A 17,623-nucleotide genomic window follows, 5' to 3' on the forward strand; every position below is an offset into this window, starting at 1 on the left:
GCGCATCAAAACGATACAAAACATATTAAAAAAATTAATTTCTTATAAAAAATAATTTTTAAATTTTTTAAAAATACGGGTTGATTTGTGTTTCCAAACGCTCCCTTAGTAAGCTATATTGTTTATCTGTAGTTGTTTATAATTTAACTATTTTAAATTTTGATTCCTCTAATAGTATTTCTCTAAGTGGTGATAACTTTGCCCATTGAAAAAGAAAAGTTACCTAAATGGATGAACCTTCGAAGCCCACAAAATCAAGCACACGAGTTGAGAAAACTTGCATTATATGATCTTTAAAAGTGATTCAATTGCATGAGTTTGGTGTTTATCAAATTTTATATTGAGAAAAGTATATGGGGATTCATCTTTAGTGTTCAAAGAATATCTAAAAAGCTATTCAGGATTAATTTTGAGACTTCTAACAAGGTATTAGAGGATGTTATTGACAAAAATATATATGAGATGTAAATAAACTTTGTTAATTCTTTACTTATTTGTATATCTTAAATCTTAACAGTAATATTCTCTAAAATTACAAGATATAAATAAAGATATCAAAATATCAATAGCAGTATATATAGCCATCTTTTCAGTGTGTTTCCCGTGCTATTATTAAGGTTTTAAATCCAGAAGAAGAATACAAGAAAATAATTATTTATAAATATATCGTCATTTATTTGAGGTTTAAAATAAAAAGAAACTAATCTAAATATATAAAAAGCTGCATTGAAAGTAAACTTCCGTTCAAACACAAGAATTTGGAAGACAACTTGGTTAGGCCAACCAAATTAATTATTCAAATCGAAGATTTTTCTCAATGTTCTCTTAACATTTTCCAGATTGTTGACGCCAATAAATCATTTCGCAAGCAATTTCCAAATGCTGTGGTGTGATGACAGCGTGAAGCTCGTTTCAAAACCGAACAAAAAGAAGAAGAAGAAGAACACCACTATGCAACGTTGCAGTTTTACATCGAAATTGAAGATAAATCAAAATGACCTTTGTAAATTACCTAAACAAACTAAAAGACTTCGATCTTAGTGTTTATATGAACGTGAAGTGCCTAACTTTTTTCTTTCTTTTCTTCTTTTTATTTTTTATTAATGATTGTCTTTTAACATATCAAGTCAATTAAATCAAATATGAACCACTTACATGTAATTTAATTTTAAATTTAAATTAGGTAAAGAGTTGAGTAAAACATTCTCAAGGTTAATATATTGGATTAAATTTAATAAAAATATTTAAAAATATTAAATAATTACTTTGTATTTAAATTCCAAAACCAAAGAGAAATAAAGAGTTGTAACTGCATATATTGAAGTATATAATATAATAATAATAATAATAAGAGAGATAGGAGAAGGGAAGAAGGCATGAAAAAGGGCCAAGCTTCTCTCCTATTCACAATTGTCATTGCTGTAAACCCTAAAAAGAAGTCAGGAGCTTCAACTTGTGCTGCCCTGCTCCACCATGACGAAAACGCTCGCCGCCACCGCGATGTCGGACTCAATCACAACACAGTCTTCCAGGAGAGGTGTCGTTTTGCTTTCCAAGTCATGCATATTTTCCAAGTCCATGTTAGAAATAGATCAACCATTCAAAACATCAAAATATCTAGGAGTAGAAAATAGATCGATAATCCTAGAAGCCTGTCCTGCCACGTGGGCTAATTCCAGATCGTCACGTCGACCCATATGATTGTTGAAGCAAAATGTACGATCACAGATTCACACTTAACTTTTTTTTTTTAATAAAAAAATATTTTTTTAAAAAATAACACACGAAAAATAATACTAGCAGCCACCAGCTCCATGACATAAGCAAAATTGTACCGTTAAAGATAAAGAAACAACAGAAAAAAACCTAACAATATGTATACATACAATATTCTATTCTACATTTTAATACATATTCAATATAAATGTTTGAATGTTCTTGGAATTTAAGAAAAATACTATAAATCATATAATATATTTTTAATATACCTGCTTGAAAATAATAAAGATGTAAATTGCATACAATCAACTAATACGTTATTAACAAATTTTAAACAATTCTAGGGACCTCAAGAAGAATTTATATCATATCAAAGACATTTTTTTTTTATTTCCTTCTGATATTATATGTAAATAAAAAAATTCAATATATATCTTAAATTAAAAATTATAGTATGATATTTCAATCGGTTTAGATAAAAACAATAAATAATAATTATATTGGAAAAAATCTTGATTCTAAGCTTTATTTAAAACTCTCTTTTCATTTTATTGAGATTTTTTTTTTCATTTACATATATGAAATCTTTTTCTTCACTTGGCAGCTTATTAGGATTTAAAGTCATTGAAAGATAACCCATCAGTTTTTAAAATTTAATTATATTATGAAAAAAATACACATAAGCTAGAATTAAAACCCTCAATTTCATGGATAAGAAACTATTTTTGAATTTAAATTATAAAGTCCTTAAAAATAACCTACTAATTCCAAAATTAAAACGAATGATTTGTAATTAAATGTTTTTTATTTTTTTGAGATAAAATTACTCAACGTACGTACGGTATTGTGGTTGTTCATTAAGAATGTAAACACAGCTGTGATAGCGCAAGTGCTTTTGTTGTGGATTACTATAATATATTATCATCAGAGTTAATTAATAGTCTGATTACTTTTCATTACATGAGACTTTCTATGCTTTAATTTGATGAAAAATCTACGCCCTCAACCTCTACAATTGAAAATGTTATGTTGGAACCGTGATATTTAGCAATAAAAAACGAAAGCATGGTGATAACATAAAGCTACTCCTTAAAAGTGTGATAGCAATTGTTTTATAAAGTGTGTTTTATTTGAAAATATATTAAATTAATATTTATTTTAAAAAAAATATTTTTAATATTAGCATATTAAAAAAATTTAAAAATATTTTAATTTTAAACAAAAAAAAAATCAAATTAGAGTATTTAAGATTGATACATGTTGTGCTCTTTTCTTTATAAAAAGAATTATTTGTTCTTATAAACTAGAGTATGAGAGATATTTAAAACTAATATATAAGTGTTTATCAGATGATATGTACAAACTGAACTGACCCACATGATAATTTCATATGCATAGATCATTACTTGTGTCTATAAAAAAAGCTCACAGCATTTGAGGGTCTAACTCAGTAGTCAACTGCAAGTTTAATCCTTGTGACCGTCCCGGGTTCGATCCTCGTTGTGCACCAGCCTGTCACCCCCGTGGTGCCTTACCTGCCTACTGGGCTTGCAGAATATTCAGTAGGCCCTAAGAATAGTTGTGATGCGCGTAAGCTGGTCCGGACACCCAGGGTCATCAAAAAAAAAAAAAAAAGAAGCTCACATGAAGGTTGTGTAAGTGATCCTTGGATTTGAGATCACTAAATTATCTTATATAAAAAATGATATTAGGTATAACATAAACTATATGAAGCAACTTGAGTGTTAAAAAAAAATATGATTTAACAAATTAAACACATTTAATACTATAACATGTAACTTAGAACATTATTAATGAAAATATAATAATTACAATGAGAAATTAATTATTAAAATGTTAAATCAAACCACTTATAATTTTAATATAAAAAATCATGACAGATATTATATTTAATCTATAATAAATCAAATTATTGGTAATTACCGTCGATTGGAAGCTTCGTATTTCCGTGCTCCTGGTAGTTTCCAATTCAGTCATGATTGTGCATCTAGCGTTCGCATTGCTTAGAGTCCATTATCAAATTGAGTAGGCTCACCAACCTTAACTAATGTCCAAGAACGAAAACATCAAAAATAGCAACCGTCCGTGAAAACAGGCTCCCATTGACAGACTCCGAGGTTCAATCTAACTAGAACTATCAACGTTAGACAGCTTGGTTAGGCCAACCAAATTCTTCAGATTCAAGATTTTTCTCTCAACATTTTCAAGATTGTTGACGCCAATAAATCATTTCACAAGCAATTTCCAAATGTTGTGGTGTGATGACAGCGTGAAGCTCGTTTCAAATATTATAAAAACACATTTTTCTTGGCTTTTGTTTTTTATTAGTATTAATATTGAATATTCTCCCATATACTGTCTATAAATTCTTCTTTTCATCTGTCCATGTATCTCGATATTCTCTCCCGTATTCCTTTTTGAGGCTTTTAGGATAGAAATGCCCCTCAAACAACAAAAACATAATCAAATTTTAAAAACAAAATAATTAAATTTTCAAACCTTAATATATGTGTGGGTATTTTATTTATTTATTCATATAAATTATAATTTTTCAAAATTCAATAGATGAATATAATTTTTATCAATGCTGGGAGTAATTTTCCTCTTTAAAAAAAAGAAAAGAAAATCAACCGATTGAAGCTTGGAGCTTCTGTTTTGAGTACACGTGTTTTACAGGCCCACTGGACGCAATTTCTTTTAACTTCTCAGTCATCGTTTTCTTGGTGCCCAAATTTTCAACATTAATTCGGTCGTTCTTAATGTCCTGTTTCTCTATCTATCTTTTTCTTTTTTAAAAAAAAATCTATATTCCCTGTTTTTTATTCATTATTTTTTTTCTCTTTTAATTTTATATTTTATTAATTTTTAAGTTGTTACTATAATTTTTTTTAATTTTTTTTTAATACTATCATAATTTATTTTAATTTTGATTTTAAAATTAGTGCAGTTTTAAACAAATATCTCACCAAATAATTAACATTTAGTTTTGTAAGTATTCATTTTTTTATAATATTATTAAATAAAAAATATTTTTAAAAAATAAGTTTTTTGAATTTAGTGGAGTCTATAATCTAAAGTGTGAGTTTGACAAGTTATCTGCAAAGACTAAATTGATTCAATGTATTATCATCTTAATATTAAAATAAATATTATATTGAAAATGAAAAAATTAAATTATATTTTTACTAATTATCCAAATTATTTTTTAACATGCCAAGTTGATTGAAGTATAGGTAATTTTCTTACAGTTAGTTTCAAACATAGGTTGGATAAAATATTGAGTCAGACAATTTTAAAATTAATATGATCAACCGAGTTAAATAAAAATATCAAAAAGTAACTTTGTAATTCGATCCCAAAAACCAAGGAGAAATAAAGAGTTGGAGTTGCATAGATGGAAGTATATAATAGAATAATAATAGTAATAATAAGAGAGATCAGAGAGGAGGAGTAGGAGAAGAAGAAGGCATGTTTGCTTGTCATTGTCAAAGAGAAAGAGCAATCTAAAATCAATTTCAACTAATAGTTTTCATAATATGTAGGAAGGTATTTTTATCATTTTCTCATATTTAGTGCACAGATTTTCAACATTAATTCGGTAGTTCTTGATGTCGTGTTTCACATGCTGACCACACAGCGCAAATGGTCAGAGGGAAAATCATTTTCGAAGAGAAAAAAATATATATAATGAAGTGAATTTATCGTGATCAAATCAGGCAAGGGAAGGTCTAATTGGAGAAGCCAGGATGAGAACATGTATCATTCTTGCTTATGTCGTATTATAATTTATGAGTTGAAGTAATAGAAAATATCCAGCAGGAAACTCGACTGAAACTTGTTCAGTCTATGAAAAAGGGTCAAGCTTCTCTCCTATTCACAATTGCCATTGCTGTAAACCCTAAAAAGAAGTCAACTTCAACTTGTGCTAGCTGCCCTGCTCCACCGTGACGAAAACTCTCGCCGCCACCGCGATATCGGACTCAATCACAACACGGTTTTGAGAAACATTCCTTAAAGCATGGCTGGGAAACTTGGTGCCACTTGAACTTAATGAGTACTGTACATGATTGATAAGGTTAGGAAACAACAGAACTCGACTGAAGTCTACAGTCCATGAAGTGCCATTCCCCTGCGCAGAACCTCTTGCAGCCGTCGCCTTCAGATTCATCCCCTCTACATTGTTCCTATCCACCACAACTTGATCAATCTTCTTAAAAGGACCTTTTGATTGGTCCAACTGAACAATCTCAATCCCCTTGTCAGATCCAGCAAACATGTTATCAACAATGTTGATTCCCTTTGCCAAACCATTGATTGATTTGAGGAGGATGAATGCATCACCAAGGAAAAAACTGCTAGAGATTGTAAGCTGCACTGGGTCTTCAGCAACAATGCCGGTGTAATCCAAGTAACAATTCACGATCCGGGTCTGTGTCAGACTTGGCAGCTTCAAATAGATTCCAGTGCCACCAAAACCTGTTGCCTTATTATAACAATGCACACCGGAAAGTGTGTTCGCCTGACCGGAAACCATTACTCCTATAGCAGCTGAAAAGATAACCACGTCTGTAACAGCATTATCGTTTCCCATTAGGTTAATTGCAGTGCCTGAAAAGTTCCTTTCGCCCGGATCGCCACCTGCAGTAATGTGCTGTCCAAGGAAGGAGTTGCGGATGTAGGTCTCGTGGCCATTTTTGACTGAAATTCCTTCAGTGTTGAAATGTGTAATGTAGCAATTATCTATGCTAGTCCGAAGTGAGTTTATAACTGAGATGCCTCCTCCCCTAAACTTGCAGTCCAGCATGAGGTCTTTAATGGTTATATACTCGTAGTAATAGGACGATGAAGACGATGATGAGGCTGATAGATCAATAAGGTATCCGTCTGCTGGGAAATCATCCGATGCTGTTAATGTCCCTCCGCTAATCTGGTCACCAAAAAATGATATTAAACTGGTCGTAAGTCTTCCAAAAAATCAAAATTGATGCATGAAGTTGACATAGTCTACAACTTGATATCAGAAATTGCACCCACGAGAAAGAAAAGAAATTAACAGAGTCATAAAAATCAACGTCGTTCAAAGCTTCCAGGAGAGGTGTTTTTTTTCACTTCAAGTTATGCATATTTTCCAATTCCATATTAGAATTAGAATAACCATTCAACACAGCAAAACATCTAGAAGTAGAAAATAGATCGATCACTATAGCTGGAGTCGTGCAAAATGTTGACTCACTTGTACCAATCTTAGAAGGGTTACCCTCATGATTATTTTAGCAAAATGTATTATGACAGATTCACAAAAGTAAAACAAACAAGCCAGGAGTGACATAGACAGTATTTCTATGAGAAATTCAGAAATCTTTGTGGGGATGGGCGTACCATAAGGTTCCCAGCTCCGGCAGCCGGCAGTCGCAGAGGTTTGCTGATCAAGTAATTTCCACCTTGAAGATTAATGTGTGCGCCACCGAGATTAGTGATTCCTTTCATCAAGAACCCTTCACTGGGACCATTAAACGCATCTGCTATAGCTTTTAAGAGTGCCTCCGTGCTGTCTGATTTCCCTGTTGGATCTGCACCGTATGATGTCACCTGGTATACACGTGGACGAGACCCAGGTGGCTGGAGCGTAGCCTGCAGCATCACAACAATTATCAACAAGAAGTACTCACCACACTCTATGCAAACAATTATTTTCTTTACCAGGAAAGAACCAACCACTTAGATTAATTTACCTGCGGTGCAGGAGCTGGAGAGGAAGAGATGGGGGGAGTGGCCAATTGTCGACGAGTTAACAAAGAGTGCTTCAAAGCTTGCATTTTTTGCATTTGATCGTGATAACGACCATTGCTGATGAGTTTTTGATGAATATCAGGCGGAAGAGAAGTCCCTCCATTGACATGAACAATGAACAAACTAGCCAAGTACCCCATAAGAATCGTGAACATTTTTCCTTGCACTGTTGGCTCCATCTCTTTGACGCTCTTTGCTATGTTAAAGAGAAGTCGTTGAGAAATAACAAAGCACTCGTGTGTGTATTTATATACAAAGAGTTAGGGAGAGGGAGGAGGAAAAAAGGAGGGGGAGAGAGACAAGTCAGAACATGGAAAGAGAAGGGCGTAACTATGATTTTGTAAGAAAAATGCAAGAATGTCTTTCCATCCAGGCATCATACACGTGGCCACCTACGTTTGGTTTTTCCTTCTTCCTGTTCTGGTTGGCTGGCTGGCTTGTTTTTAAAACATGATGAGATGAGAATTAGGCAATGTAAAGAATTCTTTTGAAACAATTCTTCCTCTCTCTGAAAGAAAAGGTTAGAGGGCAAGTTACCACCTTCTTACTTCATGATCCTTGCAAGTTTGACATTCTGTTAAAAAACAAATTAGAGTACTTTTACAAACCAAGGCAATTCGGTGATGCCATGGGAATATCTTCTGGCTCAAGATTACTTGATACAAGACAATCATCCGTCGGGTGGCATCTTTTATCCCTATATATACTTTTTGTTTTTCTATTGGTGTTGATTTGTTTTTTGTTTTGAAAACATTTATATATTTTTTTATTTTATTTTAAATTAATTTTTTATTTATTTTAATATTGTTTTGATATGTTTGTATCAAAAAATTATTTTTAAAAAAATATTAAAAAAATATATTAGTAAATAGTAATGTTTATATTTTTGTCCTCCTGTTCAGTTTTGTTACATTGAGTGACGCATGTTAATTATCTTTGCATCAATCAAAATAAAACTACACGTGGGGATTTAAAGAATAATTAAAATAGAAAACCGAGGAAAAAGAACCCAAATTTGAATACTAAGATATTCAGTTAAAATTATAGAAAAACTTTGGTTTCTCAAATTAGAAATCATCAAAATATTAAATAAATTAAATTACAATTATTGGCAAAGTATCTTTCTTCCTCTAATTGAAAAACAAAAGTTGATTTTTGTTTATTAAATTAGAACTTAAATTGATATTAAAGAACTATTATCTCAATTAGTTAAAATAGTATTGTAGAAGTTAAATCAATTTTTTTGGTTAATTAAAGCATGCATACACTATTTGTTCCTATAATATTAGTTCAATTTCTTTAATCTTTAAACTTGGGATTTTTCTTCTATTTTCTAAAAGTGATGAGATTTATACTGTAAAAAAATCATCTTAATTCAATAATTTAAATTAATAGGTGAAAATCTCAAAATACTATTTATATTATTTTTAAACACACTTTTCTCAAGTGAAAATCCTTTAAACTTGAAATTTGAAATATCTATATTATCTTGTGCTTAATTTTTTTATTAAATAAATAAAAATAATAAAATTCGAACTTATAATCGCTTGTTTATTAAGGCTATCATGTTAAAGAATCATTTTAATCCAATAGTTTAAATTGTTAAATAAAATTTCAAGATATAATTTATATTATTCTTTAACATATATTAAATTAAATATAATGATACCTAGAAGAATTAATGACTTATCTTTATCTAATTTTCAAAATTTGACAGTTTTATTATTCAGCCATCTAACTAGTAGCATGACCCCAAGCTTCCCTCGCAAAATATTCCACTCGTTGACTGGCTATCCTTGCTCGACAAGAGAGACTCTGGATCTATTCATTAATAGAAAATCTTTTTTTCTTTTCTTTTCTAGTCCAATTATTCATTAATCGAACTTGGGTTTGAACGCTACTCTCTTCATTTGACTAGAAAGTACACTGTACGAATTAAAATGAAAATGAAAATTTTTTTTCTTGTCAAGATCCAATTAAAATATTTTTCTTTTTTGATGAATCCATTTAAAAATCTTTGACGTAAGAAACCACGAGCATGTATCATCTTAAAATTTACACAATATATTCCTATAGTCTACTTAATTAAGAAATCATTATTATAATTAAAATTACTCAATATATTAGTGTAAGTGCTTTTGTTGTGGATTACTATAGTATATTATCATCAGAGTTAATTAATGGTCTAATTACTTTTCATTACATGCGACTTTCTATGCTTTTGATGAAAAATCCACGCCCTCAACTGCAATTGAAAATGTTATGTTGGAACCATGATATTTAGCAATAAAAAAGGAGAAAGCATGATAATGACACTAAACCTAACTTAGATCACCTTAAAAAGTCTTGCCAGGTGTAATTTCATACAATCTTGTTCATGATATTTTTTTACGCAAAAAACTACCAAAAATATTAAAAAGAAACTTTTTAAAAATAAATGCCCCCCCGGGCTAAAAGGGTTAGCATTGTATATTTGTATTGTGAAATTAGATTATTCGAACGAGTTTCTTTTATGGACTTTTTTTAAGTTTGAAAGCACGAACAGGTCATGCGAAGATTCGTACGGGAAGAGAGAGAGAGAGAGAGAGAGAGAGAGAGAGAGAGAGAGAGAGTACATTACTTAATTGTTGTCAAAAATAAAAAAGAGATGTGTAGTTATAAAGTTAAAGGTTGGGGTTGAGTTCGTGGATTAGCGGATTCGATCTAAATTCTGATTTAAAAAAAAAAAACATAATCAGTGTTATTTCAGAGGTTGTCAGGCGGCATGGTTCATAATTATTGTTTTTTAAATAATTTTTTGTATTAAAATACATGTTAATAATATATTTTTTTAAAAAAAATTATTTTTAATTTAAAAACATATTAAAAATATATTAATTTAAAATTAATAAAAAAAATTTTAAATTTTTTTAAAAACTTTTGAAACACAAAAAAAACACGTACTTATTATAATAAATAATAATAATAATAATAATAAAAACTGTTTTCATGTGCTAACCTAAACCAAGTCTCGGTTAGCAAATATATATTGATTATCCAATCAAGTAGAATCTTGTTATTAGTATATATGTTTTGTAATCAATCAATACTTTAAACATTATATTAACTTTATTCATGTAAATATATTTAATTTTTAATAAAGACTTTATTTATCTTTAATAATAATTAAATATTTAATTAATGAATCTAAAGTAAAGATAAAGATTTGAAATAAAAATTCTTTGCAGAAAAATATTATAAAGTTGTTATGATTATAAAATTATTGGCATTAAAGCATTGTTTTTATAAAATGTTCATAATCAATGTTCTATTAAAATTGAACATTAATTAGAGTCATCGAAAAAAGAACATATATATATATATATATATATATATATATATATATTTTTTTTATGAAATAAAACAATTATTCTCATAAGTTAAGACACAAGGGATATCTAAAACTAATAAGTAGATACTTGTCAGATGGTATATTTACTGAAATAACTCATATGAGAATTCAATATAATAAGATCACTTAATGTTTATAGAAGTACTCACGTTATGATTGTGTAAGTGACTCTTATATTTGAATCATTAAGTTATATTATATAAAGAATGTTATGTTTTAATCTTATTACATGTTGTTCTAATCAAGAGTAACAAACGGGCAAATAATGGATATAACATAAATTATATAAAGGTATTTGAGTAATCAAGAAAATATTCATCACCTTAAGTGAATTAGAAAAAAAATTTATTTGTTCTCAAATAGTATTGATTGTGAACCCTTGTGTAAGGTGAAATGAGATTTGAAAAAAATTTTTTTTCATATTTTATTGAAATAATCAATGACCATGGTGTTGAAAACAAACATAATTTAACATGGTAGACACACTCAATGCTGTAAATATTTAAATTATAATATTATTGATAAATGGATAATAATGCATTGAAAAATTGAATCACTGAAAAGTTAAGTTAAACCATTTATAAATTTTCTAATATTTAGAAGATCATGACACATTGCTAGACATACATTGTATTTAATCTTTCAAATATAAATTAAGAAATTATTGAATTAATAATAAATTCAACAATTTATTAAGGAATGTCATTTTTATTCGAGGCTAATTTATTAGGAAATTTAATAGGTCATACGCACAAAAAAACCTTTGGTCAGAAATTAATCTGAGATAATTAATCAAGTTTGACTTGATTGTAAATAAATTTTATAAATTAAAAGGTAGAATTTAATTAATTCAAGGGATTATAATTCTAGACCTAAGAAAAAAAACAACTTGGGTCTTGATTCAATTAAATTTTAAAAACATCTTGAAATAATATATGTGATATTATTCAGGAAACAAATTGATATTTTTATTATTTATAGGACTTGCAGGTTTCTCTATAAATATAATATTATACCTCTTATTTTATATGAGTATAAAACATAGACATAGAGAAAACCACATATTATAAAACACCTAGAAAAAAAATTAAAAAAGAAGAAGAAGAAGAACTAGTACTAAAAGATATAATAATCTATCTTTCTCTCAAAAGTGTATAATAAAAATTTTTTTAAAATTGATGGTTTACTTGAATCTATTTGAGACTAAATACTTAAACAACTTGCAACCAATAACAACCTAATTTTAAAATAAATATTCAAAACTGAAAAAAAATTTTATTTTTTAAATAATTTTCATATAAATCTTAAATAATTTTATAGCTGTCTAACAAATTCTCACTGCATGTATATTTTGTGGGAAACTCAATACTTAAAACTAAAGTTGTATCCCCCGGATAAAGAGCTTGCACTGGGTCGCAATTATAGCCAAAATAAATAAATACACAAATAAGAGGGGACCAACCCTGTACCCTACACCGGTAGCTTTCACCACCTCCATCAGGACCACCCCTGCACCTTCCATTATCTCCACCAATGCCTCTGGTGGCGCTGCTGGTGTGTTTGTTTTTTGTGGCTGGGGTTAAATTTGTTTTTGTGCATGAAATCTATAAAAAAAAAAAAAAATTGAATTTTATGCATAATTAAATTATATCTAATCTTAACTTTAACCTTAGCCATAAATTATATCTAGGCACATCTGCTATAGCTTTCAAGTGTCTCCGTGCTGTCTGATTTCCCTGTTGGATCTGCACCGTAGGATGTCACCTGATATACACGTGGACGAGACCCAGGTGGCTGGTGCGTAGCCTGCATCATCACAACAATTATCGACCAATAAGTACTTACCACACTCTATGCAAACAATTACTTTCTTTACCAAGAAAGAACCAACCACTTAGATTAATTTACCTGTGGTGCCGGAGCTGGAGAGGAAGAGATTGGGGGAGTGGCCAACTGTCGACGAGTTAACAAAGAGTGCTTCAAAGCTTGCATTTGATCATGATAACGGCCATCACTGAAGAGTTTTTGATGATCAAGCGGAGGAGAAGTGTCTCCATTGACATGAACAATGAACAAACTAGCCAACCTGGGTTAGGAATAAAATTTTAAATTAAAAATATAAATTATTTTGAATTAAGATTTTAAAGTCATCGGAAGATAATCCAATTTGTTTGGATTAATTTTAAATTCTCATTAGTGGTTTGTTTGGATTACCAAATTAAATACTTAGATGATTTGTGATTTACAACAATTCAGTTAGACATAGTATTTGATTTTTAAATATAAATCAATTAATTATTGAATTAATAATAAATTAATTTATTTGAATCATATTTTATTTAGGATTGTCATTTATATTTGGGCTAACTTATTATGAAATCTAATGGGTCACACACATATAAGAATCATTAGTCAAAAATTAAACTGAGATAATTAATCAAGTGTGACTTGATTGAAAATAAGTTTTAGAAATTAAGGATTATAATGTAATCGATTCTGGGGATTACAACAATGGACCTAGAAAAAAAAATTCAAATATGATTTTGATTGAATAAATTTCTAAATTTATCATGAAATAATATATGTTATATTATTCAAGATATAAATTAATATTTTTTAGAGTTTTCAGGTTTCTCTATAAATATAATATTTCACCTCTTATTTTTTGTACAGTATAATATAAACAGAGAGAAAACAGCACACATTACAAAATATCCTGGAAAAAAAAAAATAGCATATAAAAGCATAGCAATCTCTATTTCTTAAAAGGATTTAGTAGATTTTTTATTGGTAGTTTATTTGGATTACTGTTAGAAATTAAATACTTAAACAACTTGTAATTTGCAATAACCCAGTTTTTAAATAATTATTCAAAGCCAATAATAATATTTAATTTTTAGATAATCTTTATATAAATTCTAAATAATTTTATATTTATTTAACAAGATAAATTTACTATTTTCATGCATATATTTCAAGCAATAAGTCCCAATTATAACCAAAATAAATAAATAAATACACAAAAATATTAAGAGGGAAGTTGTGGTTTATGGAAGTAGAACTTCTTTTTTCTTACGAAGGCAGAGGAATCTTATCGCCAAAATTAAGTTATATATAATTGATCTCAAACTGCAAACCAAAGATTAATGTATCAGTCCGTGAACGTTAATTTTTCAAGTGTACGGTTTAGTTTTAACTTCGAAGTTCTTAGTTTTAGGAAAGAGAGAAGCGTCGTTATACCCTGGCAGACCATGAACGAGGTCAACTCGTGAGTTTTCAACGAGATTAAAAGCATATATTAACCCATTGAAATTCAAGCGGTCCATTTTATTGCACTTACCCCTACCAATTACCAAATCAACCAACTGCATCATAAATCAAATATTTTAAAGATTAGGTAATTGTAGATATGCTAACCCTCAAAACTAACATCTTTTTTTCTTATCTTTTTTTTTTCCCTGCTTTATAAACTATCCCACAGAGATTCAGAAGCCTTAATGATTCCCTGCAGGGTTGTTTTTGTTAAAGAACAATCTCAACGCAAAAGCTTAAACTTTTAAGTAAAATTCAAAGATATGATTTATATTATTCTTTCTAACATATCCTTTCAAATGAAAATCTTTTAACCTTTAAATTTGTACATGCTCAAATTTACCTTGAGATTAATTTTTATCAAATAAATAAAAGATGATGAGATTTGAACTTATGACCGTTTGGTCATCAAGACTCTGATATCATATTAAAAAACCATCTCAACTTAAAAATTTAAGTTTTTAGATAAAATTTTAAGATATAATTTATATTATTCTCTAATCATTTCTTCTTCAATGATTACTATGGTAAATGTGGAACAATAAATAATATAACCAGCGTGGGGCGATTGAGTGGGAAAAGTTTCTTCCATTGTTGCTTCATCTTGAAGAAATTATAAAGCAAATTATAACAAACCCTCAAAAGGTATTGGCCATCTTTGCTGGAATGGGCAGCAAACCACACTTACGTTTTTTATTGAACCAAAAAACAAAAAAAGAAAGGGGCTGCGGCCACCTAATTTTCTTTTTTTCTTTTTTTTACTGGGCAGAAGAAAGAGGGTGAGCAACACTTTGAGCCAACTCCAAATTATTAAAATGCTTTGGGTACAAGAAAGAGGGTGAGCAATAAATTTTAATTTTTAAAAAATATTTTTAAAATACAAAAATAAACATGTTCTTCAGAGCAGAAATCACAAAAAAAACAAGCAAGCTGCATCTTTATCTATATATATATATATATATATATATATATAAAATAAAAAAAATTTGAATATTTTGTTCATGGTGTTGCCATTTTGGGATTCTTGTTTCAATTGGCTGGAGTACGAAATGTTGGTCAGCTCTATGACAAAAATTTGATGAAGAAAGTAAGAGGAAAAAAACATTTCAGCTCAACTTCTTATAAAAGTTTAAAATTAAAATATATGAAAGTTTTTCCGGGTTATTATCCAGTCAATGTAACCAATTCAAAGATAATCTTGAAAGATTGTTAAAAAAAATATCTAAAAATAAAATTAAAAAAAAAGTCAGTTTCCCAAGTCTTTTAGTATATTAATCTATATATATAAACTGTAATTAACTTGGTATAAAAATTTCCATTCATGAAATACTAAAATAAAAACTTTATCCATAAGAAATCTTGCAGCAAGTTAGTTTAAATGCACAGGATTAGAATATGCATAAATAATTAAATATTAAATCCATCGTTTTGTCCTGACTTTGTTACCAAATACACAGACCAAACGTAAAGGATATGAAGTTCATAGAGGGCGGGAGTAGAGAGAAGCTTATAAAGCAGTCAGAATTGCATGCGAAAAGAAGGGAATTAATTCACACAAATTGCATTTATATGGATTTAGTGACGTGCTATTTGCTAGGCAGGGAAGCGCTCTTCGCGTGATCCCTAATTAGTCCCCGGGAGGGCTCGAGCTCTTGTATGTCTTCAACTCTCTGCTAACCTCCATTTTTGTTCACAGCACTACTTTGCCAAAACACACAAGAACTTGATCTTTGATCACAGAGAACAGTAATTATTACTTTTTTAATTAAAGGGGCTATTTAAATCCATGTTATAATTAAAGGGACTAATTTATAATTTACTTTGTTTTTTTCTCTCGGGTAATATATTACTTTTCATGGTAATTCACGGATTAATTTTAATGATTTTTCCATAAAGCTTAGGTGGTCTCTCAATCTTATATTAAACTAAAGTTCTTTCTAGATTGACTTTCTCACTGTTTAAATTTAATTTAACAGTTTTAAGGATAAATTCATCCCCATTACAGCACTGTTGTCGATGTAACAACAATGTTTGAGGACATTGAACTCATATACAAAACAACAAAATATATATATTAAATACTCATTTATTTATTTATTAATGTGAGTATTCAAATCTTATGTATACCTTAATTAATTTTATAAATCCTAAAATTAATAATTATATAAACCTTCAATAGTTATCTACAAAATTCAAATATAAGATATTTTTTAATAGATACCGACAGGGGTAAAAACCGAACAGCAACCAATGGATAAGAAAAGATGCCCAAACCAGGCCCAACAATGCCATGCCGAACAAACACAAATGATGGAGAAGAGGAGAAGCCCATACAGGGCCCACAATGTCAAACTGAACAGCCACAAATGCTGGAGGAGAAGAGAGGCCCAGAAAGTCCCCGAAACCGAGCACCAGGAGAAGGGGAGGAAGAGGATATAAACGGGCCCAGCCGAGGAGGAAAAGGAGAGAAAAGAAAGGAGATAAGAAGAGGAGAAGAGGGCCAGAACAGGCCCATCCCAAGATAAGAGAAAGAAGAAGATAAGGCCCAACTGAGTAGGAGAGAAAAGAAGACAAGAAAAGGAGAGAAGAAGAGGGCCCAGAATAGGCCCATATGCGGATTAAAATGAGAGGAGAAAGAAGAAAAACAAGGAGAAAGAAGTCCCAAAATGAAGAGGTGACAAACAAGGCCCATGCAAGCCCAATCCATGAGGAGAAGAAAAAGGGCAAAACCGAGTCCATCAAGCCTAACACCAAGGAAAAACATGGCTGCAAACCCTAGATTCATTTAAAGAATCTTCGACTGCATAACATATACGACAAACTAATTTTTATATTTTAATCTGTAATGATTTGTTTTTATTATTATTATTTTTATTTGAATTATCCTTAAAAACCGAGAGGCATCCCACCATATGCATAATTCATGGTAATTGTATGGATGACAGCTCATATACTTTATTAATATTTTTAAAGAGATAGACTAGAAATTGTAATTACCCCCTCAAAAAAAAAAAGGATAAATTATAAAAACAAATCACAAATCTCACCGTATATTATATCTAGATAATTATATATAAAAAAAAATTCTTATATATCTTGATTTTAATTCAAGACCTGAGAAATCACTGTTTTTTTCGATGATCAACGAGACTAATGCCCTCGAAATTATTTATAAGAAAATGCCAGCAACGTCAGCAGTCATTAGCGGGTTACAAGATTCCAGGTCCACATGAATTATTCGGCAAAATTCGGACCTCATAAGTGGAAGAATATTAATTTTTACTTTTCAATTTTTAAAAGAAATTAAATTTTTTATTTTTTTTAATTCAAATTAATATTTTTTATATATTTTTAGATTATTTTGATACGTTAATATCAAAAATAATTTTA

At 29.5% G+C, this 17,623-nt stretch overlaps 1 protein-coding gene across 1 annotated transcript; it reads right to left on the reverse strand.

The window, feature by feature from the left end:
• Window positions 1-5,487: 5,487 nt before the first annotated feature.
• Window positions 5,488-7,960, reverse strand: LOC118039063 (polygalacturonase QRT3). Its single transcript, XM_035045641.2, has 3 exons — window positions 7,473-7,960; window positions 7,120-7,371; window positions 5,488-6,667 (listed from the first exon to the last, which is right to left on the reverse strand). The coding sequence occupies exons 1-3, from the start codon at window positions 7,707-7,709 to the stop codon at window positions 5,666-5,668; spliced, it is 1,491 nt and encodes a 496-aa protein (XP_034901532.1). The 5' UTR covers window positions 7,710-7,960; the 3' UTR covers window positions 5,488-5,665.
• Between the last annotated feature and the right edge of the window lie 9,663 nt (window positions 7,961-17,623).

This window comes from Populus alba, chromosome 1 (genome assembly GCF_005239225.2).
Source record: "Populus alba chromosome 1, ASM523922v2, whole genome shotgun sequence".
Lineage (NCBI taxonomy): Eukaryota > Viridiplantae > Streptophyta > Magnoliopsida > Malpighiales > Salicaceae > Populus > Populus alba.

Bases quoted from the DNA above. Each gene is read 5' to 3' on its own strand.
- LOC118039063 (XM_035045641.2), bottom strand. From the start codon at position 7,709: ATGGAGCCAACAGTGCAAGGAAAAATGTTCACGATTCTTATGGGGTAC. The intron at 7,372-7,472 runs GTAAATTAATCT...GTGATGCTGCAG, and splicing joins CTCCAGCTCCTGCACCGCAG to GCTACGCTCCAGCCACCTGG. The intron at 6,668-7,119 runs GTACGCCCATCC...TTTGGTGACCAG, and splicing joins CCGGAGCTGGGAACCTTATG to ATTAGCGGAGGGACATTAAC.